The following is a 20,246-nucleotide window of genomic DNA, read 5'->3' as shown; positions in this document are numbered from 1 at the left end:
CCATCTGCACAGCAGGACAGCACAACCGTCTAGTGGGTTTTCTCATGCCCTGAGGTTTTTACGGTTATGGTTTTGGCTCCTTTGTTATCTACGGTTCTGTTAGATGGCACATCAAACGTTAGCGGGACTTCATCCATGTTCCCAATCTGGCTAATTTCAAAGTTATTCTTCCTCTTCACATCAATAACAAACTTACGAAAAGACAGAATCTTTGATTCGTATTCCTTTGGCATTTTTTGTGCAATTCTGGTTTTGGTGCGCATAGAAACGCCAGATCTTTTCATAAATCTATAGCACCACGATGGTGTTCCGGTGAAATCCTGAATGCCTTTCTCCACAGCAATGCGTTTGGCCTCATAGATTATCATTTTTGTTGAGACAGAAAGTCCATTTTGCCGGTGACGTGTGATCCACTCCTTCACTTCCACCTCTAACTCTGGCCACTTTGCCGTTGGTCCACGTAAGGTGTGCTTGCTTTTATCCAACTTTTGGAGCTGATCCTCCTGTTTCCTCACTCTCTTTCCATTTTCTCAGTTGGAGGTGGCCTGAAGTGTCTCTCCGCTGCTCTTTTACCATGCTCCTTAGCAAATTTGATTACTTCCAGCTTGAAAGCAACTTTATATGCCAGTCTCTTCTGCTTAGACATCTTGAGGAGGTGGTACTGGTATTTTTCTGCAAGAAATCCAGAAATGAAAGAACTGTCAATATTACCAATATGTTCTTCATTTCCCCTTCTTTTTTACATTATCTACATAGCTGGGAAGCTAGAGAAGAACTTGTACCAGATTTACAATAAAAGAAACCCCCCCCACACACACACACACACACACACCTTTATCATAATATCATAATATTTTTTTCTTTGTGCTTTCCTTTGTAAATACTTTTTAGTGTTTTTTTTTTGAGAATAACTAAAACATTTTGTCCAATTTTTTTTGTCCAAATTGTTTCATTCTTCTTGGGTGTTTCTAAGGTACCAGGAGCTCCAGTATGCTCCTTTATAATTATAGTCCCCAGTATAAAATGGAGGAGCAAAAATCAGTCTAGAAGTGTAACACAATGTCAATTCAAAGGAGTGTGCAAGTTTTCACCTAAGTGAATAGTAACCAAGTGCAAGTCGAAGATATGCCAAACATAAAAATGGTGATGTAGAAGAGATAGCAGAGGTCATGAGAAAAGTGCAAAATGGCAGTGGACTGTATAACGTTATAAATTTGTATTTTTAAAAATGAAAATTGCACACATTCCCAATCATTCATGTTTTAAATTACAAGTGTCTTGGGAGTAGTTCCTCTTTAACTTTCACCATTTTTTGCTATGTTTTTGCTCCTGATATTTGTATACAATGTAACTATTTACTCTCATACCCTACATAGTTTCAGGGCCTTTGTTATTGTTTAGGTATTATGAAATATATATGGCTTCATTCAATAAAATATATGTATGTTTTCTATTCTTTGAGTTATGTCTGGTCCATTATTGGTTCTTCCATGTATTATTGCACATGTCATTTATTGGTATTGGCAAAGACCTGGGTCCTGATTGGAAACCATTTGGCTTTTTTAAGGGCTGTGTTTTCTTTTTTTAAATGATTCTGCAATGTCTATACTATAGGAGAGCCCAATTACTTTTAAGTAGAGCTTTTCTAACCTGGCAGCTCAACTTGACTTTGGACATTGGGTGCTATCAAAATCTCCGGGGTGACATTAATGCCTGATCTGGGCGGACAGGGCAATTGTGATCCCATTTGTAGTAGCTAGTAGCTAAGAAAGACCTGTACAGTGGTAAGTTATGAATAAGTTCAAGACCATCAGCGTTTAATGGCTTTTGATTCACAGTATTCTGAGTCTTTTGTGGTTATGGTTTTATATCATATGAGGTAGTCTAAAAGGTTCTGCACTTATTAAAGTATCATTTTTATGCCATTTTTTTTTTATATTTTTTTGTATCCCTTTTACAGATGTTAGCCTGGCCAACCTTCCCCCACTCAATATATCTGTAAACTATCTAATTAGGGCACCATATAGCACATCTGCCAATGAAACACTGAAAATTCAGACCATCAATTGGGTATGTTTTATTTATTTATTTGTTTTTAAAAAGTAATCCTTATTGAAAAGGCTGACTATCTATCTATCTATCTATCTATCTATCTATCTATCTATCTATCTATCTATCCTGTATTAACTGACCATTGTCTAATCTTTACAGGTGCAAAATATGCTGTTAGTGCTTCTAAATGGTACTGTGACAGCCGATCCAATAATTACATTCACGTAAGTAAAATTATTTAATAATGTGAACATTGGTTGCCTTGTATACACAATAGACAATCTCAGTCAATATTGCTTTGCAGTATTTTATTGAAAACGGGGGGGGGGGGGACAATAGACATAAAATTTATAGTTTAATATATATATATAGTTTAAAAATAAATTCCTATTTATCTACAATTTCTGTAGTTCCTATAATATACCTTAGATACACAAAATTTACATTGACAACTGCATCTTTTCTTGTATATTAACCATCAAGCCATTTCTTTTATTATAAGACGCACTCTGCATGATTCTTGTCAGAGGAATTTCTAGGCTAAATAGACAGACAGGACCCATAGAGCTGATTTATCAAAGCTCTCCACGGCTAGGGAAGATACACTTTTATCAGTGAATCTGGGTGATCCAGCAAACCTGGAATGGATTCCTTCCATTCAGCAAATCTGGAATGGAAAGTATATCCTCTGCAGCTTTGGGGAGCTTTAATAATTAAGACAATAGGGTGAACCTGGGGGATTCGATAAACCTGGAGTGTATCTAGAATGGTTCAAGATTGAAAAATATGGTAAATTCTTTTTTAAGAAATCCATTGCAGGTTTGCTGGATCACCTAGGTTCACCCATAATAGTCTATCTTCTCAACTAGGTCAATAGTGTACTTATCCCATATGTCTTCCTTCATGAAGGTAAACCTAACAGACCTTCTCTTTCACATACTTAACTGAGATCTAACCACCATGGTTCCACTGTTTGCTAATATCCAATACTGTCCCAGCTGTGCCTTCTGGGGCTGGTAAACAGAGCCCAAAAATTACATATATACTGTAATCTATTTCTCTTTTTTCAGAAACAATGGAAGCTGGACGTACACCACTGCTTATTTTATTATAAATTCCACCAATTTACTTAATGAAACCACAGCTCTAAACAATCTCATGAAAACTAGAGGGAATGCTGGTTTCTCCATTGTTCCAGACACATTAACAGTCCAAGGTAAAAATTGCTTCTTAATTTCTTTTTTTACAATCTTAGGAATAAAGTGGAGAAAATTCAGAAACATGTGCTTCCCTAAATTCTCCACCATTTGCTGCACTAGATTCTCCATACTTATAACAGTAATGCTTTACTGATTTTGTATTAGTCGGAGAAGCAAAAGTCCAGTTTGCAAAACAACCAACAAGGAATGTCCAAATTCTTCAAAAGTCTTGAATCCACCAATCTGGCTAATCACCTTCTTCTCCAATAGTCACAGAATACACAGCAACAGACAACTCCATGTGCATTGTAGTGCCATTTAATATAAATACCTCCCTCTTTTCCAATAGTCCCCAATAGACTTTTCAGTACAGGATAGATCACTGCATTGGTCATTCAATTTACTGTGGTGCATTAACAGTTCATTCTGAACAAACTGCCTTAGCACAATACACAATCCCCATATTAAAGCCGTAAATGTTCTTTAGGACAAGGAGCAGGGGAATTTTCAACAGAAAACTTTGTTCTTTTGTTCTTGTTGCCATAATACTATGTAATGTAGTCACAAGTACAATATATTCTTTTAAATGTAGTTTATGATTTATTATTGTTATTTCTACTGTTGCAGGACAAAAACTGCCGTTTAACATAATCAATCTGTCCCTGAGAATACTAAACATATCTCCATCTTCAGACATGACTGTGACATCCAGCAGTGCTTTTCAGACACGTGCTAAAGCTATTGAAGATTCTGTAAGATATAATGATTTTTCTTTTATTATATATTTGTTTTTTGTAGTGAAAAGGTAATTCACATACTTGCCTCTTACATCCTTTTTGGGACTCCATTATCAGTATAAATATTAAAAATAATCTTTTAATAGCCTGTCATTGCTTAGCACCCACAATTTCTATTTTTGCTTGATTTTTCCTGCTGGTCTTAGGTATGCTGTTTAGGACACTTTTAAATCTTTGCATTTCATATTATTTAGTAGTATTTATTTCTATGATAATATAATGACATAGAAGTAAGTAAGGAGATGAACTGTATTGGGGACTCTGTATTAGGGAATCATTGACAGGAAGAAGAAGAAGAGAAGGTACATGAGTGATAGCACTGAATCATTTGATAATGTGAAAACTTGAGCTACACCTATTAAGATATGTAAAAAAAAGGCTTTTTCTGCAAAGCAGGTAAAGATATCTTGAAAAACATGAAAAAAATGCAGGAGTGACACATGCTGGTTATATTTGTAAATATGAAATACTAAAAAAAAAAATTGACCCTAACCCAGGGTGCTTTTCTAAATTAATCCTCTCTCCTAAGATTATATCCTAACATTCAGGAAGTATCAATTGTTTTATTGCCTTTAACCTCTTGTTCTACTTTACAGTTTAAAGACATATTCGGGCAACCACCTCAGGATGTGGAACCATTTGTATACCAATTCACGTAAGGAGATTGTTTATCAAAACTATTTTCTATTGATATTATTGGTATTTTGTTTACCTAATTAATATGCATGTACTGTAAAGTTATTTAAAGGGTTCCCCCATGTTTAAAAGGTTCAGAAACACTAATCTAAAGTATACACTTTGTCTTTTCTAAACTTGCCTGTGTTTCAGAGTGTTTGACTTTGATTCTTTATAAATAGTTGACAGTTTGTCAGTATTCAGACCTCCATTTACTGGTATTTGTTGAGAAGCTACAAATCCCAGCAGAACCAGTTATTTGGTGTTATAGATTCTTTGTTTCATACATAATCTTCTACACAATACCATCTAGTTTTTAAATTAAATCAATTATTAAATCAAATCCTTTTTTTATTTTGTACTTCCTACCAGCAGTTACATTTTCCATACGTTTCAAGGTTTTCTGTAGCAATTCCTTTTGTGACTTTTACAGCAATGATCCACTCTCTGTAACAGCATCGGTGAACCTAAACTTCCAGAATTCCTCCATAGACAAGCCTTTGGTTGTCAAGAACACAATAAATAAGGAGGCAATTTTCAGAAGCAGGGATATTGTTTTGGACCTTTATTTCCTGGATCCCAATGGTGAGACTTAGAAATATATATCACAATAATAATGTTTATTATATAAAGAAATAATAAAATTATATGTTAATTGCACGCTACTATGGGTCAACTGGCAATATGTCGCAACACTTATGGCTCTATCAAGGTCCCCATGTCAACAATTTTTTGAAAATCCTCAGGGAAACCATAAAAGAACCAGATTTAATCAATGGGCTCTTCTCGTACAAATGAGGTCTTTTAACCATTTTTTTTAACTGATCAAAACCCATAAAGATTTTATTTACATGCATGTCGATCTACTCTATAGTGCTGACTAGTTGAGTTCCTTATAGATCATGATATACCGTATTTTTCGCCATATAAGATGCTCCGGAATATAAGACGCATTTTAAAGGAGGAAAATCTAGAAAAAAAAGATTCTGAAAGATTATTCCCCTTCTGATCACTCATGTGCCATTCATACCGAAAGGAGGAAAATCTAGAAAAAAAAGATTCTGAAAGATTATTCCCCTTCTGATCACTCATGTGCCATTCATACCGCTATTCCCCTTCTGATCACTCATGTGCCATTCAAATTCCCTTTCTGATCATTCTGTGCCTTTCAAATTCCCTTTCTAATCACTGTGTCATTCAAATTCCCCTTCTGATCACTCTGTGCTTTTTTTCCACTGTATGGCAGTTAGGACAGGGAACAGCAGGGGGCGCTGTGTCAGCTTCTTTCGCTCTGCACTGCAGCCAGGAGGAGACACACGCTGCTGCCAGAGAGGAGAGGAGACACACGCAGGATCAGGTATCGGGTGAGTATCTTATTTTATATATTTTATAACACATTTGTGGTATAGGACGCACCAACTTTTCCCCCCCAGTTTTGGGGAAGAAAAAGTGCGTCTTATACGGCAAAAAATACGGTAGCTATGTCTATTTCTATCCCACCAACATAACATAAATAAAATACAGGTAGTCCCCGAGCTAGGGAAATCTGACATACAGAAGCCTCCTAGGCTTCCCTGCTCCTTTGTGTGCAGGACGGAGGTTTGATGGGGGGCAGTTTGTATGACTTGCAGAAGAAATCATTTGCTAAACACTGCTGAGGTTGTGGATGATCTGTTTCGACCTACATACAAATTCAACTTAAGAACAAACCTACTGTCCCTATCTTGTATGTAACCCGGGGACTACCTGTACTTGAAATAACCTAACCTGCATCAAAATTTATTTCAGAAATGCAGGAGTTTATATATTTTTTATTCTGGCTTGTATATACTTTCTACCTGTTACACTATCCTGCCAAAATTGGATGTATGATACACTATTTGGATGCTATATGTAAATAACTTCATAGGATGCCATGAAGGTCTTTATTCAGGAACGTTTTGAGGGGGGGACATCTTTTTTTCTAACATTTTCCTGGATAAGATGCATTGTTCACTATTGTCATTATCAGAAAGCCAGTTCAAAGCAATGGTGAGTGAATGAAGACACAAAGGCCCTGATTTATCAATGAAATGCGCGTACGCTCTCGCCAATATACAAGGTGTTTTTCCGTGGGCCAGAGCCGAGTGCTAGTACGCACACCTTTATTTGCCAGCCGGATTCCTGCCTTGATAAATGAGCAATAGGGGTCATGAATCTGCCAATTACAGCGATTAGTTTTCAGCTGCGCCATTAGGAAAGGATCTGTTAAGCTGTCAATGGTGAGATCATAGTAAATAATTAGCGCACACCTAGAATCTTTAATGCTTCATCTTCTTTTGGGTAAGTGTTACTTTTTTAGGTTACATTGTACTCATTCACAAAATTAATTTATTGTTACATTTGTTGCACTGTTTTCATACTTTATGGTTTACTTTGCAACACTGCAAACTAATTGAGATCAAGCTGTGTATATACTAGTTAACACTTCATAATATGTCATCACACAATAGTATGAAATGTAAAAAAAATTGTCACCAAGCATTTGTGATCTAATTAAAATGTCATTGTAGTTTTGCTTGATAGAAATCAAGTAAGGTTGTCATCAAGTAGGTTTGCTTGGATGTTATGCATTGATGTGACTTTGTAATCCTCATTATTATTAGTTTCATCTTTTGCTGCAATGTTTTTGTGCTTGGTTTGTAATGACAGTTTCTGTTGTTTAGCAAATCTTCTGCAATATTTTGTCATCTTTTTGAAACTAATATCCAGCACGAATGTCTGCATGGTTTCCCCTCCAAACTGCTACTTGAACCCCCTGTTTGCCTTTGTCCCATTTTCAAAGTCACATATTGTGACTTTGAAAAAAAAACGGCTGAACATAAAGTATTATGTACATATTTATTACTCTGACATTTGTAGTGTTATAAGTTTGTTGTCATTGTGCTGTGCTGCCTAATCTTAGCACTATTGTATACAAACACACTTCCACTTTCTGTCCAAACTGGTTGTCAATTAGTTGTCTAGCTGAGTTGCATACTCATTCTAACACACCTGATGGTGATGGAGGGAGGTCCAGGTTGCCAAGCACAACATCAAAGCACATTGATTGCCAAGCTCACAAGCAGGGTCTCGCACTCTTACATACCAGTTAGTATGCTTTATTTATGTGTTTATTTATGATTCTAATCGTATTAGTCATTTTGTATGGAAAAATGCCAGGGACGATTTAACTTGGTGCCAAACATATTTTATTTGTGCCAACAAACTAATTTTTTTGCTCCTCAAACCAATGACCAGAATGTCAAAAGGCGTTTAACCCTGTCCCGCAGGTCATCCATGACCTGTACATCTTTCTTGAAGGTAAAATTGCAGCAAAAACCAAGGGATGTTATCGCCCTGTAAAGAAATAGATTACCTTATTAGGATGTGTTAAGCAGCATGGTTAATCATGCTTTAGTGGTAACTACATGCTGCTGGATTGTATTTTTCATTCTTTTCTGGCTGCATAAGCAATGCTTGCCAAAATCTAAACTAAATTGCACTCTGCCCTAGTTTGGCAATGTGTTTTTGTAAAGTGTCACATAAAGGTCTAGCTCTTACACAAATATGTCTGCTATTTAATTTTCCAAACAATGAAAGTGTGCTTGCTATGACTTCAACTCCTAGGTTGGTTTGTAACCCAAACATGATGTGCTGAAATATGTAATGCGTGCATTGTAAACATATGTAAATACTCATGCGCAAAGACATTAGCAATAAGTTCATCCCTGACTCGACGGCTCTCTGCTGTGCTTTGGGAGCTGGAGGCAGGATGTTGATGTACCTCTGGCTCGAGTTCCTCTGGAATGTCCCAGGTATCACCATAGTGCAAGCACAGGTTATGCAGGACGCAGCATGCCATGATGACTCGGGCAGCTTTCCATGGTGCATGGTACAGGAGCTCATTACCGGGCCACGCCAAGCACAGAAACCATGCTTTTAGCAGCCCGATGGTTTGCTCCCTAACCCCCCGGCTTTTATGCAGAGCCTTGTTGTAATTATGCTCTGCTTCAGACCGGGGGTGATGCACAGCTGTCATAAGCCATTGAAGCTGCCCGTATCCTTTGTCAGCTGTAAAAAGCTGACAAACATAATAGACAAACATAATACGTCTTAGTTCTTGGTATAGTAAGTATTCTGTGAATGCAGTAAAATTATAGTGTTTTTACAAAGGTTGCTAAGGGTTGTGCTCTTTGGTCACTTTATTGCTTTTTGGTTGTTAGGAGACATTGTTACTACTGACTACCACACTGAAGTACTGTGAGCTGTGAAAATAGCAATTATACTAGGGCTTCCGGGAATATCTTAAAGTTAGTTCTTCCCCCATGCTCCCAATATTGTACAATGTTATCAACTTTTTTTTTAAATATATATAGAAAAACTATTTTTTAAAAGCGGTACCGCCTGGCAATACCCCGAGGAGGGGCCATCCTGAAGATGCTCCATGGCAGACATCCTCCGGTGCAGCCAATACAGGCTATCCCGTCTACTTCCTAGCGGGTGAGGAAAAAACAAATAATATACTTACCGGAAGAGTTTGGTCAAAACATTTTTTAAAATTACTGTCCTTGTAAAAATGAAACAAATTAAAATATAAACTTACCAGGAGGATGTCTGCCATGTCGCTGGGGTTGGGGTGGTGGGGGGCTTGGAAGCTCCTCAGGAGGGCTGGCTGCCACCCTCGATGTGGAACTGGCTGTGTTTGTGGAAGGAAACCAAAAAAATAGGAGAGGTAAGTACTGACCAAATGTAACAGTATAATATACAGCTAGTTCTTAAATTGCAATTTCTTAAAGTGCTAAAGAATTCAGGTTATGTCATCTCATCTGACTCATCATCACTCATCTGAAAGAAAGGTTATTTCTGGGGCCAAGCTAATTATAGCTATGGAACTAAAGTGATGCAGTTTGTTGGCAATGAGGGTTGTGGGTTTTCACAAGGGACAAACGTGGCTAAGTGACATTTAACCTTTGTTTTCTGTTAAAAGGTGCCTAGACATGAAGCTAGTCATACACTCCTAATAGATACTTGATGGAGCTAGGCCTAACAAACTATCTCCTACTTTATTTACATGGTTTTTAAGGAATGTTCACAATATCTATAAAAAATATACAAAATTTGGACAAAAACTTTATTCAAAATAAACCTATTTGCTAAAAGGTCACATTAAAATATAGAGAACACACAGATAACACTAAATTTACATGACAAAATCAACCAAAAAATACACATGTAAAACCCACACTTGCATATAAAGCCTAATTATTTCCAAAGTGGTCCCAAAAATATTGCATTCCAAAAATATTTCCCAAACCAATATGCTATTTTGACCTATCAAGTGTGGAAAACTGGATCAGAAAATTTTTATGCAGGACAAACATTTAAAGGTGGTAATATAGACATGCTATTCTAATGAAACAATATGGCCACAACACAAAAACATAGCATTAACATTGACATTGACTTCTTCATAGCAAAATGGACATTAAAACAATCAAAGTACAAAAAACAAAAGCAGCTATTGTGCTAAATGACAAAGTATCAAATGTAGCACCATACATTAGGCTAAGAAACAAAACAACAGCCCCTCCTTGACCCAAAAACATTTAAGACAAAGAAAAAAGCAAGTTAGACAACACCTTCATATATGCTCATCATTATGCACAGGTGTTGAAAATTAACTTGCAATTGGGCGTGCGCAGTACCTGCAATGTGTGTGTGGTTTTTTGACAGTTTGACATTCCATATTAATTTATTGATCCGATCCTTTAGATATATATATATATATATATATATATATATATATATATACATACACACACATACACATACATACATGTATATATGCATATATATACAGGAGTAAGCAAGAACTTGCGTGTGTGCTTTAGACATAGGTGGAAAAAATCTAGTTCGCTGGCTAAAGCGAGGTTTTGCCCGCCAGAGCCCGCTGGAATTTCTTTCCAGGTGGATCACCGGGTCTGGCATCGGATGCGTTTAGGTAGGCGCCATTGTAAAGAGCTGAAATCAGTTAACTCTTTCTAAACCTGAAAATATTGGGTCATGTAAAAATATGCATATTTCGCAGCTAAAATAAATGTTTAAAACATTTGAACAGGCCAAACATTTTTATTTCGGTCTAACTGAAAGATGTGTGCGATTAGAAAAATTTATTTTTTAGGGGAACAGTGACTTTTAATGCAAACTCGCCAGTGTCAAACTGCCAGGGATGCGTGGCTCCAGCAGCAAGATCATTTCGGTTGATAACTTCCTGAAATTTAGTTAATAAATTGATCAAAGGCTTCCGATTTTGGATCGCGAATACGAATGTGTGAGCGAGCTTCCGATTTTGCTTGATGAATCAGCCCTAAAGTATATGAAAGAAGCTGGAGTCAGATTAGCAATGCTATTATGCAAACAAGAGCAGGAATTTTACAGAAATATTATTTGTTTCCTATACAAATTGCCCTAACAAACAAATAGTGGATTGGATCCAGTTTGTAATATTGTACCATCCCATAATCTGTTCTTTTCTTTTTTGTAGCTGTTGTTCAAGTGACATTCACACTCATACAAGACTACACAACAAGTCTGTCCAATATCTCCTCGTCTGATGCTGTCACTCTTCAAAATAGTCTTCTGGATTTGGTATGTGACTTGTGATGTTCTGTTGTATAGCAAATGATGGAAATGCAGTTCCACATCTCTCATAAAATGACAACGATCATTGTAACTCATTGGATGGGGGGAAACAAAAGACAGTCACTCCCCTGCTGTCGGGATCTATTTCTAGAGCAATTTAGATTCCTTTGCATGTTTTCCATGTTATGACTCTGAGTATTTGCAGAGAATGCATAGGGTGGATCTCAAGCTTGGCGATAGAAAGGTTAGGGTACAAGCATATTTCCTATGTTTCCTTCAAAACTGCTCAATAAATAAACATGAATTTATAGCAGTGTCACCTTACCTAACCTATTACATTTAGACTATGGTGTGTCAAATTCTTGTTTGGAAATAAGGCAGAAAACCGATGGCAGTTAGTAATATATACGATTCTAGCTAAAGGTATTTCTTACCCTCTGTACAAAATCTATAACAAAACCCCTCCCTGGCAATGGTTTTGGCCAATTTGCCTTTTACAGTATACCTTCTACTTACTTGATATTACTGTAATATGATTTTTGTATGTCATATTGCAAAGTCTACTGCAAGCAAACACATCTCTTAAGCTTTCTTATTTACACTGCTTGTTATAACCCTCTTCAATAGCAAATTGGTAATATAGGATCAACATAATATGAAGTTGTAATATTGTTTTACAATAAATGGGACTGCAGATGAAAAACCCGCAAACAAAGTATAAAAAGTAACACAGGAGAAGTGAACTCTTCCCAGTTTTTTTGATAAATGCAAAATAAATCATTTTATTATACCTAAATAAATCAATGTGCTACTCTTTGAAGAACCTTGTTTATATGTGTAGTTTGGAGTTTATATTTGCTAATGGAATACGCAGTTTTCTTTATCACTCATTCTCACAATACAACTTTGTGTGGTGATATATTTTCTCAACAGTTGTAAAGCCCTAAAAGCACTAAGATGGTAAAGGCTCCCTCTAGTTACTAATCTACAACTCTATAAATTTAAAGCAATAATAAAAAACAAGGCAAGCATGCAAACATGTGAACGACATCTAAAAATATTGTATAAGCTACACATAAAATAAAACTCGCTATATGCATTTACTGAAAAAAAGGATAAAAAACACAGTATCTGTTTTATTTACATAAAATATTTATTGAAACTTTTAGCACCTGTTATATCTAATTAATAATAGATTTAATAGGGGGTCCCTGTATTGGGTTTGTTTACTTTGTCTTAGAATATCTGTCTTTTATTTTTTAGATCACCCCAAATCTGCAGAAGTCATACAACAACAGTCTACAAACCCCACCAACAGTGACCTTCAAGTAAGTCTTTTTTTTTACTAAATTGTTTAAAATGTTTTGGTATTTGTTATTGAAACCATTTAAGTGTTTCTTAAATCAAAACTTCTCTAGGTTTTGCATAGCATGTTCGCTGCATCTCTTTGTAGTTCTCTCCATTGGCTTCCATTTCACCTTAGAATCAAATTCAAGCTCCTGTGCTTTGCCTTCAAATCCCTCCATAGTTATTGTCCCACTTACATTTCTGACCTGGTAAAAAATACTCCCTCAGCCGCTCTCTCCGCTCTTCCAATGACCTACTACTAACTTCCTCATTCATAACCTCATCGCATGGCTCCAAGACTTTTCTAGAGCTGCCCCAACTCTCTGGAATGGTCTTCCATGTCCTATTCGGCTTGCTCCTACTTTCTGTTCATTTAAAAGAACACTCAAAACCCATTTTTTCAAACTTGCCTACCCATCCTATTCTGTCTATTGAAACTGTCACTACTTCCAACCACTACATATCTCCCCTCCTATTGTGTGTTACTTCCCCCACCTACTAGATTGTAAGCTCTTCGGGGCAGAGTCCTCTCCTCCTGTGTCACTGTCTGTATTTGTCTGTCATTTGCAAACCCTATTTAATGTACAGTGCTGCGTAATAGGTTGGTGCTATATAAATGTAGTTTAATTAATAATAATAATAATAATAATAATAATAAATATTTTCTTAGATGCTTTATATTAGTAAACACTAAATCTCATTTTTTTTTCAGATGTGAGCACCAGTTTGGAAGTTTTTAAATTTTACCCAAGATTTTCTAATATCGCCTTCACTTCTGATTTAAATGACAGAAACAGTCAAAGATTTAAGGAGCTGGAACAAAATATCACCAGAGGGGTATGTGGGCAGACAAAAATATATTAAGTAACAGAAGATGCAACTAGTGATAGTTTTGACAAAAGTTTCTATTAACACAAGCACATAATCAATTATCCAACTAGAATCATAGTATTATCATATTAGACTTGCTCTAATACTAATGATTTTTTTCACTCTTTTAGCAAGATGGATATTGTAGTTCAGCATTTCTCACATTCACATTTGCCACCTAATAAAATATCTGTTGTTTAACTAATACATTATGCTTTTTAATCTAATAAGAGCATGTGAATGTCATAACCGGTGTATCCCGTGTATAACTGTCTATTTTAGCTTTTTTCAGACTTTTGATTCCTTTATTCTCAATTTATGCTTTTTCTTGTTTTTCAGTTCACCAGTATTCTTACAAATAATAAGTTGGCTCAGATTGTAGTAGCTTCATTTAGGTAAGTAGAGTATTAGCTAAGTGCTTTAGATAGGAATGTTTGGACTACACAGGTATATGCGTGATTTGGTGAGCTATGTCTATATGCGTGATTTGGTGAGCTAGCAGAAATGGTAGTGCCTCTTAGTTATTCAGTTTATACAGGCTGTCAAAGGACAGACGTGCAAAGATTGGTTTGAAGACAGTGTTATGGTGTAAGATTTTCTACTAGCAATTTAAAAAAACATATATTGTTTATTAAACCTTTAAAATACAAAATTAAATAAAATACCTCTTAACATTATGACATTGTATGTTATTTTCAGCTGTTTGATTCTCCTTCCTTCCCTCTTTAAATTTACTGAGCACACATGAATTAATAATCTTTAAAGAATCTGTGTGTAAAATTGGTCAATCCCATGAAAAATGTTCAAGTCTTTTAGGAAAAATAAAATTAGGACAGAGAGAGAGAGAGTTCCTTACCAATAGAAAATAGTTATGTCCAACCCTTTAATATTGGTATAACAAAAAGAAAAAAAAGAAGGAATTGTTTGGCCATTAGGTGTGTATTAAGAGTTACATATAGCAGAACATATTTAAACAATCATTCAATCATACTGTCTCAAACATAGTACAATTGATTAACATCAGATTCCCTCCCTATTCATTCATCATGGGGGATGAGGGACTAATTCTATACAATGATTTATCTATCATCAACAGAACAATAGACTTTTTAAAAATGATGCTTGAATCACAGCTAGGAATCATCTTGCCCAAAATGATTACTGTGATTCAAGCATAATTTATTTCATTTTTTACCAATGACACCCTGCTTCTCATAACACTTGCACATAACAGCAACCTTATATAAATATTTCCTTTATAGTTTAGCAATATTACAGTCTCAAATATACCCCTGAAAAAGCCTCTGGGCAAAACGTGTCAGTAAAATGAGCCGCTAATATTTATTGTTACCTCCTCTCTCACCCCAAAGTAAAGAATGAGGATAAAGTTTACTGTTCTGTTGATGATAAATAATTGTATAGAATTAGTCCCTCATCCCACTTGTAGGAGGAACCTCCCGGTATGGTCAGTGTTGGGTAGGTTAAGGAGAATAAGTAGTGTATCCCTTTTTCATATAAAAGGCTTTGTGCTTCTGTGTAGTGTAATAGATTTTGTTGTCAAACTAAATTGTACTATATTCTCTCATATGCAGTCCAGGATCAGTAATTGGTAATCTGGAGATGTCATTTCCACAAAGTTTCACAACCTCTTCTGCAGTGGCTCAACAAATTGTGAACAACAAAAACTTGTTACAGGACATCAACCTGACCTTGGATCCCCAATCAGTCTGTAAGTGTACATGCCTCTATTCTTGATTCAGTAACAAATTTTGGATTTTCGCTTACCTTGCCCCAGTTACAGGGGTCATCAGGAAAAATAGAGAGGGCAAAACGTACTGCTGCAACAGTGATAAAACCTAACCAATAGCTCTAATTTTTCTCTGCCTTATCCAAACAAATGTGGGTTCCATACCCTTTAATCTATAACTATTTCTTTCTTTGAATTCATTTACAATATATATACAAAACTTGGCATGTTTAATAAGGCAGCGTATAGAGCACCAAAGAAAATTCCAAATTTTTGTCGATAGACCAATTCTAAGTAATTAATGTTATTGCACTTTCCCTATTTCTTGGTTATTGGTTATTCAAGTTGTGGGAGTTTGATTGTTATAATTATTATATTAAATATTATACCTGCACTCATTTCCCAGATACCATTGTAAAATACAAGTATTGGTGTCCTTTTCTCTCTCCTCCGCATTCTCCTCTACTCCGCAACTCACTCCCACATTCTGTTTACCATTCACCCACCCTGGATATCTTCTAATGAAACCTAAAAATTTTAACTAGTTTATGTCTCCACCCTCACTGACTTCACTTACATCTTGTTTTCTACCCTTTACTCCTGAGAGGTGGATTGGAGATGAATGAATAAAAAACAGTTTACTAGCTTACATGCTTACAATCTAAGTATGGTATAGTAAGTGAGCCACTTGTATCTCCCTCCCTGGACTTTTGGATTCTCACTCACTGTTTTTGTCAGTACAATGCCTGCACAACACATTGTATTGTTCCACAGATGATGTTGCCATGTAAATCACCAATACTAATAAATTTGTTAATAAGTCAGGTCATTGTCACATTGAAATATACTTAGTTATTTAAAAAAATATTTTACAGCATTAAATATTATAATTGAGATATAGATTAAGAAATAAAATAAGCCAGAGAAGTGTTAATGTAATGATTAGGTAGATTTTTGTTATTTGTTACATTTTTACATTTTCTTTATTCTTTCTATTATTTAAGCTCTATTTTCAGATCAGACTGCTGCAACCATTGCCCCTGATCAAGGTCATTTCCCTGGCTATGCAGTAGCCATCATTGTCATGTGTATCTTGGCCATCTTGTGTATCCCATTGTTTATATACCTGGTGAGTAATCTACCCCAAAGAGTCAGCAGTACGCATTGGTAATATGTACTAAAGGAACATGTACACCATCTTATATGAATTGTGTAACAAATAATGTTTAGCCTATTAAGAAAACCGGTTGAGGCACATTGCAACAATCATCAATGCTAGCTTAAAGTATATATAACTGAATAACTAAAATCTTATATGTATATATATTACCATGTTAAAGTAATTTTAATACCAATTTTTATTACCTTTAAAATCAACTATTTTCATTTAAAGTACCTGGTGATTCTGCCATAAAGGTCTTTGTGCAGGCACTTTCTGTAAGGCTTAGTCTACATGGACGTTTTCCCCAGCATTTAACCTGAGGCTTTAAAAGCCCATGTTTGAAATTCCAATGCATTCCAATGGGCTAACCTACACCAGGGTGTTTCCTTGAGGCATGTTCTGGAGCATTATAGATAACGTTCCTTGCAACGTTTTAAAATTTAAACACAGGGTAAACGTGGGAAACACTTCAAAACACACTTATTGACTCGTTGAACACACTTATTGACTCTAGTGGGGGCTTTTATAAGCGTTTTTAGCAGGACTTTGGAATCTCGAAGCCCCCTTTAATAAAGAGACTCCGAGATCTCCGCCACCTCACGCTGGTGAATGAGTACATGGGTACATAAAACTCCTTACTCATGTCCTGAAAGGGTTAAAAATATGTGTAAAAATAAGAGGAGGCTTTAATGTTAACGTCATTTATTAAATGTGTGTGTTTTGTGTAACTGTTAATTTTTTTTTTATCCCATGGCTGCATTCATGACATAGGCACAACTGTGGGACTCCTGACAGTGTGGGATCCCTGGGCACTGAAGGGAAAATAAGGAAAAGCCTCCTCATTCACCTCTAGTGCTCCGTGATTGGCTGCGGGGGAAATCCTGATGTCGCTGAATGGCAATCACGGAGCAGAGCAATCAGCAGAGCTTTGATATGCTGATGCTCTGCTTTCTTGATTGCTCTCACAGTCCTAGTGGAGCTGTGGTATGTGTACATGGATGCAGAACACATGTTTCAGCTCTGCTCGGGACAAGGGAGCAATCAAGAAAGCAAAGCTATCAGCAGAGCACAGCTCCGCTCCGAGAATGGCTGAGGAAAGGGAATTTCTGATGACGCTTGAGCCGTTTTCTCTTTGCTCAGCCAATCACAGTGCACTGGAGGTGAATGGGGAGACATGTCCTCATTTGCCCCCTAGTGCCTGGAGATCCCACACTGTCAGGAGTCCCACGGCTGTGCTCATATCATGAATGCAGCTGTGGGAATCATCTTTTTATTGTAGGATAACCTGTAAAAGTTTAACAGTTACACAAAACACATGCATTTAATAAAACAATAACATTAAAGTCTGGTCTTTATTTTAAACCCTTTCAGGGAATGAGTAAGGGGTTTTATTTACCCCTGTACTCATTGCCTAAAAGTAAAACATTTATAAACGCTTATATAAAATCGCAGTAAAACACGGCATATGCATTTGTACCATGCAAACGTGGCAGGAACGTTTACATGCATTTTAAAACCATTCGTGTAGACCCAGCCTTATAGTGACACCACTCTAACACTCTTTCCTAATTTTGTTCCTGTGTTGTTACCATGTCACATTATATTCTACTCTTGATGTTCCAGTGCAGGAAACCTCCAGCGACAAATGTTATGCATGCTGCTGGAGGGCATGGTTATAGAAAGTGGCCACAAAAAACCCGCAGGAAAGCACTCATGTTTATAGAGATTTAAAAAAAAACATGAACAGAGTTTTATTTAAAAGGTTTTTGTTATGATGCACAATGTTTTTATAAAACTAAAGGCAGGTATAGACCTTCAGTGGCTTGTCACTCGCACCACAGCCCTGCTTCTTGAAAAACCAGCATCTGCACATTTGATGACTGCCAGCAAACTTTACTACTTACTACTTACCCCCATTTATTCTCCATGAAGCTGCCATGGGGAGAAGCCACGTGTAGCTTTTGCTGAGGCAGTGGTTCACTTGCATGAGGAAGTGGTAAACACACCACAACCTCATGGCCAGTGGGAACATAGCCTAAATTCCCTTTTAATTGGGGTTATTTGTACTTTTTTTAATAAACAATGATTTAAAATTGTAAACATTTTTGCCTAATTATTCTTTCTATTTCTAGGCTTTGAAAACAGATCTCTGCCAAAAGCTCTGCCGTGCTTGCTCACTTAAACCACCATATGAACAATTTGAAAGAGTGAATGTTATGTCTGGTTTGGCAAGCTACAAGGTAAAGACATTTTAACACTACACTATTCTTCCTGTACATTGATACCTATATGTCAGGGTAAATCCCAGCCCTCTCATCATTTGTTTTAACAGTTACAGTCCAATTTGTAATCCACACCACTCTTCTGGGGACAGTCCTGGGACAGCAAGTGATGGGAAATCTCTTGTAGACACAAAAAAACCCAGATAGCGGGTGTAATATTTCCCAATATAAATTTCTCAGAATTCGGCTTTAATATGATAATCCATGTTGGTATAATTTATTTCATGACCCAATATGTGTGTAATGCATTTAATAATGTCATAGATGTTGGTTATGAATGGAAACAAATAAGCAGTGGTTGAACTATAAATAATCATTTCTGTTCTAATTTCCTTTTCTCCTTTAGACCCATTCATATGATCTACCACAATAATCACCAGTTTTTAGAATGAAAAGAACAGAAAATACATGCAAAGCGATTCTGCCTTCAGTAAAGTTATTGGATCACACCTGGCCTGAAGTATTCAAGTAGCATGATATTTTGGTTGTGAACTCACAGTGGAAAATTATTTTTTAGTTTTTACAAATGTACAAAAACACTTCAAAAAGCTTTCTCATTTGCACTATATTCAAATCATTTTTTTTTCTTACTGAAGAAAAGCACACTGCCATTTCTACTTCAAGATACATTCTCACTTGTTCCTATTTATTCATTGCAATCATAAAAACAAAGTAATAGGTTGAGCATATGAAAAAAAATCCAATTATATAGCTTGGTGTTATTGTATTATTCAGACACAGTTATATGTAGAAGTTTTATAGGACTTTCTCAGCCAGCATGATGACTAAAATAAAGGTCAGATTGGTTAGAGATTTAAATAGTGCCCAGTTCATTATTTATTTTTTGTTAATTTATAAAAACTTGTGGATTACAGAATATTTTTCACGTGTGTGTGTGAATCCTTCTCTACATATAAGAGAATATATATATATATATATATATATATATATATATATATATATATATATATATATATATATATATATATATATTTTTTTTTTTTTTATTTATTTAAGAACAGGGTATGAAAAGGTACAAGTGATATTTTGAATGTGACACAGCTCAAAAGTCAATTCGAGAACAAAAGTAATATGACAATATAATGTACGTGAACAAAAAAGACTAAGTGAGCAACTATAATTAACAATCAATCTTGTAATTCCTTGGCAACTTTTAATAAATAAATAAAAGACCCCTGTCTGTTTTTCTTTTATCTTGATGATAGCATGAAAAGGTGAAAATGGGACATGGGAGAACATTTTTTGGGAGAGAGAGATAGAAATGGAAGAGGGAAAAAGGGGAGGGAATCTAATGTGTAACATGGCAATACCCGAGAAAAACAGTACCAGCAAATGCATAAAAAAAATTTGCTTCGAGATGGGGGTTCTTACTGCATATTGCTCAAACCGCTAAAATTGCTGCCAGTAAATCCAAGTATGTCAGAAAGAGAT

General features: G+C 35.9%; 1 protein-coding gene across 1 annotated transcript; it reads left to right on the top strand.

Moving 5' to 3' along the window:
- Window positions 1-1,185: 1,185 nt before the first annotated feature.
- Window positions 1,186-19,606, top strand: LOC140322521 (uncharacterized). Its single transcript, XM_072399079.1, has 16 exons — window positions 1,186-1,198; window positions 1,961-2,070; window positions 2,212-2,276; window positions 3,123-3,268; window positions 3,879-4,003; window positions 4,645-4,703; window positions 5,157-5,308; window positions 11,289-11,392; window positions 12,650-12,714; window positions 12,805-12,818; window positions 13,446-13,570; window positions 13,943-13,998; window positions 15,196-15,332; window positions 16,355-16,479; window positions 18,645-18,752; window positions 19,141-19,606. The coding sequence occupies exons 1-16, from the start codon at window positions 1,186-1,188 to the stop codon at window positions 19,165-19,167; spliced, it is 1,431 nt and encodes a 476-aa protein (XP_072255180.1). The 3' UTR covers window positions 19,168-19,606.
- Window positions 19,607-20,246: the final 640 nt, after the last annotated feature.

This window comes from Pyxicephalus adspersus, chromosome 2 (assembly GCF_032062135.1).
Source record: "Pyxicephalus adspersus chromosome 2, UCB_Pads_2.0, whole genome shotgun sequence".
NCBI lineage: Eukaryota > Metazoa > Chordata > Amphibia > Anura > Pyxicephalidae > Pyxicephalus > Pyxicephalus adspersus.
Note: the sequence above shows the minus strand (reverse complement) of the source record. Positions and strands in the feature narration are given on the sequence as shown.